Below are 11,137 nucleotides of genomic sequence, written 5' to 3'. Positions count from 1 at the left end.
CTTAATAACGTGAAATGGAACCACAATTTTTGCCTTCCAATTTAAAGCCTTTGGGAAGATGATTATTAACATCGATGGACATTGGCTACACCAGGTTTATTGCTGCTAGCAGCAATACTAGTTACCAAGCTAAAGATTCTGATCTTATACTACAGCGTGCCCCTTAACATGTATGCACTCGATCCTGTAAAATATATAGTATAGCTACAGCTTTAGTTTGGTTCACTAAATTGCTTACTATAGCAAGGCATGACAAGATAGGAAGATTAAGCTATTAATAATTTGAATTTTACAATTGAGTTTACCTTTATTACTATGTGTTATCATAAAACTGGTTAACTGGAATCAAAATCCAAATGTGATCATTTCTATACCAGTTTAGACTAGACGAGAGAAGCGTGGCTGGTACCGGTTTTAAGAGATCTTAAACAAGTAGGCCTTACGAAGATCCTCCCTGACTAATTGTATGATAAGAGTGGCAAATGATGTGAGTTTAAGGAGACTATAAAAATTAGAAGAGAAACATAATGAAGATAAGACGATGTACCTCAATAATAGTAACAGGACACGGTTAAACATTGTTAAGGATTAGTATAAATTATTTAAAATGTATAGAACCATATACAGTAGACAGAATTACTAATAAACATTTACAAGATAATTGTTAAATTATTTTCAATTCTGGGGTTAAAATACAAGCTGCTGGTGTCCCCTACCAAGTAAGTATAACAAAAAAACATAGAATGTCATTATCTTGGTCCAACAAAAGACACGGTAATGGTGTTCAAGGTAGACGATTTAGATGAATCTTCTGTTTGACGATGTTTTCGTCTATGTGAGAAAAACCCAGGCTGTTTTGGACTAGGCAACTCATGATAACTAGTCAGCATCTGGAAAGTGGATGACATGGTTGGCCTATCTTCCGGATATTCTTGTACGCACAATAATCCAATTTCAATAGCTCGAAACACTTGATGTTCATTACTTGACTGCAACATCCCACTATCCACTACTTCCTTCAGATTGCTTTCATTGTAGCTTCTCCACACCTGACAATTTGGTTCATGTCAATTTTTAGAGGTCAGGTAAGAAACAACATCATACATCTATATTTCCACTCAACTTACATGTCCAATAAGATTAAGGTTGGTATCTGGATGATCAAAACCTCTGTTACTTTCTCCACTTATTATCTCTAATAGTAATACACCGAAACTGTACACATCAGATTTAACTGAGAAATTTCCATCGATGGCATACTCAGGGGGCATGTATCCGCTATATCGTAAAGAAATGGTGATTTTCAGTTTCTATGCAATTAATCCAAACAACATAACACAAAATTTTGTTGGACACTTACTATGTCCAACATATTAGACATGTAGGAACTACTTACTATGTCCCAACTACTCTCGTTGTACTCGCTTGAGTTTCACTTTCCCCAAATATTCTAGCCAGTCCAAAGTCTGATATCTTCGGGTTCATCTCATGATCCAGCAAAATATTACTGGCTTTAAGATCTCTATGAATGATCCTGAGTCTGGAATCCTGGTGAAGATAGAGTAACCCTTTTGCAATGCCATTTATAATATTGTAACGCATAGTCCAGTTCAATGATTGCCGCATTTCTTTATCTGTCCATTTGCCATCCATGTCAGTTTTTGCTTGTGATATTATTTGCTTCTAAAACCATAATTTTCAAAGACGACAGTGCAGATAAATATACACAAGTTTTAATAATTTAGAACATACCAAAAATGAAAGAATCTAAACTTTTATTAGGCAAATATTCATAGATCAAAAGCCTCTCCCCTTCCTCAATGCTGCACCCGAGAAGTCTTACAAGATTTCTATGCTGAAGTTTAGCAATGCATGAAACTTCATTCATAAATTCATCTACTCCTTGTCTTGAATCCTTTGAGAGCCTCTTCACTGCTATTTCTTGTCCCTCTTCCAACATCCCCTGCAAATTGGTATATGCGATTTTTTAATATTGTCTCTGACAAATAGGCATTGTTAGTTTCTGTATTTAATTAAAATTTACGATATCTAAGCATAAACTTGAAACATATATATTAGCCGATTTAGATTCGTCATCTACATGAACTACCTGTATAAATGCTGAGTTGCTTTCGCGATGTTTAGCGGCTTAACAGCAGCTCAGATTATATCATACAGAGGCAATAAGATTCCGAATTGACTAGTTTGTTTTTCGAGTTGAATGCTATATATGCACAAGTTAAAAAGCTAACTATGTTCATGCAATAATGGAGATCAACAATTGATGTATACACATGTATGCAAGTCATGGATCACCTTGTATACACTCCCAAATCCACCTTCGCCTAGCTTATTGGTGAATGAGAAATTATCAGTGGCATTTGCAATTTGCAAGACATCAAATAAAGGTAGATCCAAATCTTGCCTCGCATTTACTTTCACTTTTCCTGAACAAGCAACAAGGAGTAAGTTCTTGGGTAATTACTACACATGCTTCACCATGACATAAAAATTCATGTGCATTTTTATTTGAATGATTAAAATTTACAAGAGTTAACTGATGCGTGCTGACTAATTATTGAAGAATTGACGGCTAGCTGAAGCTACAAAAGTAAGAATGCCTGAAACCAATACTAAAAAAAATTACCTGCTCTGTTAAGTTTTCTTCTTCTATATGCAAACCACAGGAAAAGGCTTAGCAGCAATGTAAGTATGGCAAATACAGGAACTAATACTATCTTCAGTTTCTTGCTTTGTCTGGAATTTTTGTTTTTATCTGTGTTGTAAAAATATATCATTATCGAAAGATATCAAAGTAACCACCTATTACCTATTGATAGTTGTAGCCTAACTAAAACATGATACTTACTTATTTCCGAGGAAGCCAGTCTTACATAAAGATCTTGTCCATCTTCTGAATAGCCCCGGACATCTATCAAGCCACCTAACCATAACAAGCATCCACTTCCACCATTTCTAATATCGGTATTTGAGTACGCTGTACAATTGCAATTCCCCAAGCACGCTCTCCTACACTCTTCAAGGTTCATACTCTTGTTATACCACGACCATCGCGTGTCTGGCAATTTCACGCCCGCATACTTGAGAAAACCATCTCCACCTGGCTCACAGTTCAGCTGAACAGTACGTGAACAGCCGCCAGACCAATCTGCATCAGCCCAATTATCTGGGACACTGGGGTGGAACCCTTTCATACATTCACATCTTGGAGACTTGTAAGTGTTACAGAAACCGTATGTGCCACAATATCCATAACGATCACAATCACTAACTTGTGCAGCCAAATAAACAGTCCATTCTTGTTTTTGTTTATTCCATATCAGGCGTAGTGAATCGCCAGTTGGTGTTATGACAAACCTCGTGATAGGCGATTCAGAGGAATTCACAAGATTGGATATATAATAAATTTGGGTCCGAGTCATAAAAAAATTAGAAGTGTAAATATCATTAGGCTTCAAACTAGGGATGCCACTATACCTGGAACCAACAAAGGGTCCAGTTCTAAACCACAGAACTGAATCTTTCCACAAAAGAAACTGCGGATAACCATTAACATCAAGCTCATGAAAATAACTTCCTGGAGCTGGATCATCATCGCTTTTCCACGATGTAAAGTACCTGTTTATTCCTCTTGCCAAGTCCACACCAAACTTCATGCCTGGTAAGAGATTATTTACAGGATAGTCAAAACTTTGCCAAATGAAATTTTCTGGCTCATTTTCATCCCGGAAAACAAGATTTCCTGTGTCTAATAACTGAGCCACAGGATTCTTCACCGTTGTCGAATAATTTGAGGACCAGATCATGCTGTTATTAGTACCTACCATAATTCCTTTGTTACTGACCCTTATAAGCCCTGAATTATTAACAATCGGAGTCTCTCTATTAGCCACCCATATAACTGTTCCAGTTGATATTTTCTTGTACCATATACCAAAATATCGGTTCTGAGGTCGACCTTTTGGGCTGAAAAATCCCATTTCGAACTCTCCGCGTGCTGAAATGATGGTGTTTCCATCACTAACAGTTTGATCCGCAGTTATGGTGTCTGCTGCACAGGAGAATATCAACATGTACAATAAAGATATAAACAGAATGATAGTCGTGCCTTCCATTGATGGACTTCTTGTCACTCTTCTCTTAATTCTATCGTAAAGTTTTATATATACACACATATTATTTAATCTGCTTGTGAGGATAGATTAGATACAAAAATTTAATTGATCATCTATCACACTTTTTTAGAATGGACGCTTTCTTAATATATATATGTATTTATGAGTGTATGCTAGAAAAATCATTATTCAATACGCATAGACATATGTCGTGGTAGAATCTGTCAAATTCATTAGTTTTTCGAAAATTTTCTTAGAAAATCTAATAAAATAATATGTTCAAGTGGGATATTTTCCCAACAAAAAAACAGAAAGTGGGGGTCTGTTGTAATACTAATGAATGAATGAATATCAATGTTGTACTACACTTGAATTCATATAATAGTGTGATAGTCAAGAGTGCTGCATTTATGCATGTACACGGAAGAACAGTGCAGTCAAGGAAAGCTGCTCAATACGTGGCATCTTTTGTTTGTATTAATTGTACCGACTATCACAGGGTATTAATTAAAATTTATGCCACATTTTTTCAAATTCTCGTGTAACTAATTTAGATGATGATTTAAATTTAGATTGGAGTTAAAGAAATAGTACTTCTGTTAAGGAAGGACTACGGGGTCATTTCTTTGAAGGTATTTTTAAATTCTTGTGATGATTTAAATCTGAATTAATATGAAATTTTACTTTGAGTTAAAAAAATGATATTTTTGTTAAGGAAGGGTTATGGGGTATTTGTTTGGAGGTATTTAAGAGAGTAAGGGCAATGATTTAAATCGTTTCCTTTATTTTTGTCCGTTTTATTAAAAATTAGCTTTATTACTTGTACAAGACACGAGATAGCTTTATTTATAAAAAATATTACTATTTTTAATGTACTTTTACGACATTCGTGTTATTTCATACAATATTACGTGGTTCATGTTACAAGAACTAATGTAAAGACAAAAATCCTTAAATTTATATTATGCCACGAATATAAAGTTTAGAATGCACTCTTACCATTGAAAATAATGGTTTTCCATCAAGTTTCAATGATTTTTTCAATTGGAGATACCAAAAATACTATAATATTTATGTATCATATTTATCAAATATGGGGGCAAAATAGTAACACGGTCGAGCTCGAACTTCAAATTATTCGGCTCATAAGGCTCACGAGTCTTATCGAGCCGATATTTTTTTTTGATATAAATATATTTGTACATATATATTTAATATTTCATTTATATTTTATATATTTAATAGAAGTGATTTCGAGCATAACCTATTATATTTCGAGTTTTTGTCAATATTTGGTGAAATTCATTGAAGCTTTCGAGTCGAACTTGAGGCGACCGGACTATTTACGACCCGAGTTTCAAGCTTGATTTAAGATTCGGTTGAAATCGAGCTCGAGCCCGAATATTTTTAATCGAGTTCGAGCCTGAAAGTTTTCGGCTTGGCTCGGCTTGATTATAGCCTTAGTTGTTGTACACAACTATAAAGTTAGTATTTTGAAGTGAGTTAATTACACAAGTCTCGATAATTAATAAATTATTATTATATGGTAATATATTATCAACAAGTTAATATGGTAACATAATATCAACAAGTTATTTATTTAATGGTTGTAATTTTTTTATAAATAAAAAAATTATAATCTCGTTGTTGTACATGAGTATAAAATTAATATATTGTAGTGAGCTAATTACGCAAGTCTTAGAATAATTTTATTCTATAATAATATTAACCTCTACCTCAATTGATTGAAGGCACATATTTGGACATATGTGTCACGTGTTCAATTCTACAAGCCAACAATATTTTTCATATTTATTCAATTACAGACGCAAAATAGTAATTTCGAATTATATGTTTCTCCTAAAAAATTTGAGCCTATCGAACTTTTTATGACCCGAGATCCGAGTTTGAAATTTAAGGTTCGGTTGAACTTGAGTTCGTGCTTGAACCCGAACATTTTTAATCGAGTTCGAGCCTAACAGTTTTCGACTCGACTCAGATTGATTATACCCTTAGTTGTTATACGAGTATAAAGTTAGTATCTCGAAGCGAGTTAATTACCGGAGTCTCGATAATTAATAAATTATTATTATACGATTAAATATTACCAATAAGTTAATATGATAATATATTATGAACAAGAAATTATTTATTTGATTTATAAATTAAAAAATAATAATTATAATCTCATTGTTGCACATGAGTATAAAGTTATTATATTGTAATCGGTTAATTACCCAAGTCTTAGAATAATTTTATCCTGTATAAATATTGAATTATATAGGTTTAGTCACCCAAAATAAAAAAAGAAGTATATAACTCAATAGTTGATGTTATCAAAATATAATCAAATGAGCCTCTAGCTCAGTTGGTTGAAGTCACAATATTTTCCCGATGTTACACATGAATATAAAATTATTATGTTGTAATCAGCTAATTAGCAGTCTTAACTCAATAGTTAATGTTATCAAAATATAAAAAAATGAGTCTCTAGCTCAACTTGTTGAAGTCATATGTTTGTTATAAGTATGCCATGGGTTCAATTCTCCATTCAAACAATATTTTTCCATATTTATTCAAGTACGAGGGTAAATTAGTAATTTTGAATTAAATGTTTCCCCAAAAAAGCAATGTTGCAATATTATATAGATAATAGATGTTCGTCCAATTCCCTCTTTTTATTTTATTATTTACATAATATCCCTCTAATCTCATTACCCACCCCAACCTTGGTATTTGATTTCCCTTTTTTCATACTTTTTTCATCTACTATTATAATTTAAATTTTATAAATAAAAAATTATAGCAATTATATTTCAAAAAATAAAATAATACATAATTAAATTTTATATTATATACTTTATATTTAATTTATCTAAAAAATTTATGATATTATTATATAAAAACTTTATTAAATTTATTAAAATGTAAATAAAAGATATTGTTAAAAATATGAGTATCTATAATGTGGGATTTGAAAATGTCAGAAAAAAATCAAATTCATAAATAATAATATTATTATCATTCCATTTCCGTTTTCGGTTTTCAAATACAAACCAAACAGGCAATACAAATAAGGGTCATTCATTTTCTTTTCATTTTATTCCCTTCCCGAATTCTGTTTCATTTTCTCAAAACAAACCAAACGTCCTCCCTAAGATATGATCCACTCCAACATGAAAAGAAAATGTACATATACTCTTCAAAAGAATCAATCTGATAAGGGAATCCTAAATTAAGGCTGGCGGGTTATCTAGAAAAAATCTTCTAGAAGAATTTATCTTTTGTACACCGGAAACAACGTTCACAAATATCCATTTTAGATGTTTGTGTTCAATGATAAGAAGAGAATTATGAGGTTCTTTAGAACGAAAGATTGAGAGGACATAACTGACAATGCAACTGTGAATTTTTTTTGGTCCATTCTTGATACTCAAATCAAGAATGAAGAAGAACTGTTTCACACACTCCAATTATTGATTGATCAGAATAATGATAAGACAAAGGGAGTCAAAAAAAGTGGAAGGAAATAGATCTCAATATGTTCAGGCTAGAGGAGCATTTTTCAAAAATAAAATCTCTTATCTTTTGTTTGTAAATATCTCAATATCAAGAAGTTCACTAAATTATGTTAGTTTAATTTATATAATCATAAAGGTTCTAATTTATGATTGGTATTCTATTAGTTATAAATTTGGTGAGTTCGTTAAAATCATGTGTACTTCTGGTGATATGCAAAACACATAACATACATTTATACAAGTCATAATATAACTATCAACAGATAGTCATACTAAAGGATAACCATTGATATGATAGTTTATGAATGGATAAGTTTTGTAACATTTTTAATGAGTTTTCGGGATAGCCATTAATATAGTAGTTCACTAGAAGTCATGTAATTTTAAATATGTAGTACACATCTATTTAAGTGAAAGAGAGATTCAACGGTTAATGAATTACACTATCAACAGATAGAGCTGAACAACGGCTAAGGGATGAAAAACTATCAAAGGCTTAGAGATTTCAAATAGTCATATAGTGACATAACATTCAATTTGACAAACCACTTGGGTTGGTAGGAATATTAGGTAAAAATGGAAGCCAATACAAACTTCTTTGACATCGAAAATCTCCAAAAAATAAGAAATATTCTATTTTCATACAAGTAAATTGGAGAGTATAATAAAGATATATGTTCAATACCAAACTATTCAATTTGATCAAGTCACATGCGAAGGATTGAATAAGTATCTTACTGGATCTTGATAAGCGGAATTTATATCCACTTGGAACGCTTCTTATCGGCTTAAGTTGGTATTTTGGACTCAAGTATTTGGTATTTTTGATGTGTTTTGTGTTTAGTTGTTACAAGGCATTAGTCGGAGAAGGAAATGAGCTTTTTATATGATAATATGTTGATACGAGGTCAAGAATGGAGTCGAGAAAGATCGCACGAAGAAAGGAGCACAAAACAAGAAAAATTCAGAATTTCAGCAGAAGGTCAGCGCACCCACGCTTGGTCAGACGCCCGCGCCATGTTTTCCAGAGAAGGAGGGCGGCCGCGCCCCAGTGCTGCACGGTCGCGCCAGTGCAAAGCTGCAGAATCCTGATTCTGTTATAATTTGAAGATTTGGAGGGTACAGGTGATCCAGGGGCTTATATATAAAGAAAAGAAGTCATTTTTAATAAAAAATAAGCCAGGGAGAACATTAAGAAGACCTAGAGCACACGAGACGACTAAGGAGAAGAAGATTTAGTTTCATACTTTTGTATTCTTCGATTTAAGCGATACTTTTGGATGCTTGTTTTTGATTTGTTCTAAACCCTAGTACTTTTATATTATCTCGTAGTATTCTGAACTTATTTATTATTATGTTTTCATTGGAACCCATGGTGACGATGTGTTCGATCATGAACTAATCGTTGTCATGGGGTTCTAGCGGATTTATTTATGGATTTCAATAGTTGATTATTTTAAATCTTTAGTGTGTGGTGATTTATGATTTCCTAGTTTGTTTGTGCTTATTTGTCTTTGATGCGTAGCTAACATCTAAGATTGTTTGTTAATCTCTATTGAAGCGACAATGAATATAGAGGTTTAGAACTTGCCATGCTAGCATAGGTTTATGTATGAATTGACATGCATAATTTGTGGAGTAATTTTAACCATCTTACACACCCTATGTAATCATAATAGATTACTTGTTTTTAAACCGTTATGTTTTCAAATCTTATAGACATATAGGGTCTAAGCATATTGGTGTCTACTCAACTTCTATCTTGATTGTGGATGCTTAGTAGTAGGGTATACGTATATCGAAAGATATCGTATATTAATTTCGTGTTATCTGATTAGTTATCATCACCATCACATACTATTGATAAAGACATGAACTTTGAATGAAGTATTTAATGAAGTTGGAATCTCATGTTTTATTCTCATATAAGTAATTCACTTTTAATCTCTTAGTTAATGCATGCTAGTATAATCTCTTAAGTAGTTAATCAACTCAAATTTGTTACTTGTCTTAGCTATGAACGATAATCATACACTGTTACATAAGTGCATAATCTGAGCTTAACCTAAACCAGTCTCTGTAGGAACGAACTTGACTTAAATCTTATACTACTTGTGATCGTGTACGCTTGCGTGTATTTTCGCGTGTGTTTTATTGTGAACAACTTTTTGGCGCCGCTACTAGGGACTCGGTGTTAATTTTTAGTTTATGTGCTTGACATCAGTGGTCGTTAAAGTTCACTAACTCGGATTACTTTACTTACTACAGTTACTTTGTTGTGTTTCAGGTACTCTAGAGAGCGTGTATGCGAACACATTCTAAGTCTCGTAAGGAAACAATTGAAGAAGATAAGGAAGTTGAAGAATCGGAAGAAGAAGTTCTTGAAGAAGTTAAAGAATTTGAAGAAGAAGTGATCATTACAATGGGAGAATCAGCAGCATCAACGAAAGCGTTGATGGATTATTCTCAACAAAAGATCAATGACATTCAATCTAGCATTGTCAGGCCAACTATCATAGCTAATACCTTTGAGATCAAGCCTGGCATGATTAAAATGGTATAAAATTCAGTCCAGTTTGGGGGTGCTCCAACGGAAGATCCCAATATGCACATTAGGGATGTCATCGAGATCTGTGACACCTTCAAGTTCAATAATGTTTCTAAAGATGCTGTAAAACTGAGACTTTTCCCATTCTCTCTGCGGAATAAATTTAAGAGTTGGTTACACTCTCTACCAGTTAGTTCTATTGCGACTTGGGAGGATCTTGCTCAGAAATTCCTTACTAAATTCTTCCCTATGGCAAAGACAGCTGCAATCAGGAATGCTCTTACTCAATTCGCACAGCAATCGGGTGAATCTTTATGTGAAGCTTGGGAGCGCTATAAGGAGATGCTTAGGAAGTGTCCTCATCATAGAATGCCTGACTGGATGGTGATCAATTGCTTTTATAATGGTTTGGGAGCTTAGTCAAGACATATGCTCGATGCAGCTTCAGGTTGAGCCTTATGGGCTAAGAGCTATGAGGAAGCTTATGAGCTAATTGAGATGATGGATGCGAATGAATATCAGAATCCAACTCAGAGGCTACCATAAGGCAAGGTAGCAGGAATTCTGGAGGTGGATACAGCTAAAGGCATTGACTATGAAGGTCGATTCTTTGACCAACTATGGTGTTCAACAGATAATGAGTATTTGTGAGCTTTGTGCAGGATCGCATGCGATGGAGCAATGTGCTATATCTAGTGAATCAGCTCATTTTGTGAGCAACTTTCAGAGGTCGCAGTAACCTGTTCCTGCTACTTATCATCCTAACAACCACATTCATCCTAACTTCGGCTGGAGAAATAATCAGGGTGGTATGCAACATCCACAACAGCCATACCAGCAGTTTGGAAATAAGCAATTCAATCCTCCTAGTTTTCAACAACAGTTTGCACCAAGGAAGCAATGTCAGCCACAGGGGATGTAACAGCAATCTC

General features: G+C 33.6%; 1 protein-coding gene and 1 non-coding gene across 4 annotated transcripts; both read right to left on the bottom strand.

Moving 5' to 3' along the window:
- Positions 1–582: 582 nt before the first annotated feature.
- On the bottom strand, positions 583–4,462 carry LOC141720500 (G-type lectin S-receptor-like serine/threonine-protein kinase At4g27290). 3 transcript variants are annotated; one of them, XM_074522937.1, is made up of 7 exons: positions 2,870–4,462; positions 2,648–2,776; positions 2,317–2,447; positions 1,753–1,963; positions 1,397–1,634; positions 1,128–1,278; positions 583–1,049 (listed from the first exon to the last, which is right to left on the bottom strand). In XM_074522937.1, exons 1-7 carry the CDS (start codon positions 4,194–4,196, stop codon positions 750–752), a joined length of 2,487 nt encoding a protein of 828 aa, XP_074379038.1. In that variant the 5' UTR covers positions 4,197–4,462; the 3' UTR covers positions 583–749. The 3 variants fall into 3 exon arrangements, with proteins under 3 accessions (XP_074379038.1, XP_074379040.1, XP_074379041.1); XM_074522939.1 differs by lacking the exon at positions 2,648–2,776; XM_074522940.1 differs by lacking the exon at positions 1,128–1,278 and having other exon boundaries at positions 911–1,049.
- A 6,009-nt stretch (positions 4,463–10,471) lies between these two features.
- Positions 10,472–10,576, bottom strand: LOC141722931 (small nucleolar RNA R71). The gene has a single exon (XR_012575928.1). It is a non-coding gene; the product is annotated as a small nucleolar RNA R71 (small nucleolar RNA).
- Between the last annotated feature and the right edge of the window lie 561 nt (positions 10,577–11,137).

This window comes from Apium graveolens, chromosome 4 (genome assembly GCF_009905375.1).
Source record: "Apium graveolens cultivar Ventura chromosome 4, ASM990537v1, whole genome shotgun sequence".
In the NCBI taxonomy this organism is placed as follows: domain Eukaryota; kingdom Viridiplantae; phylum Streptophyta; class Magnoliopsida; order Apiales; family Apiaceae; genus Apium; species Apium graveolens.
The sequence above is the reverse complement of the archived record's forward strand: the minus strand, read 5'-3'. Positions and strand labels throughout refer to the sequence as shown.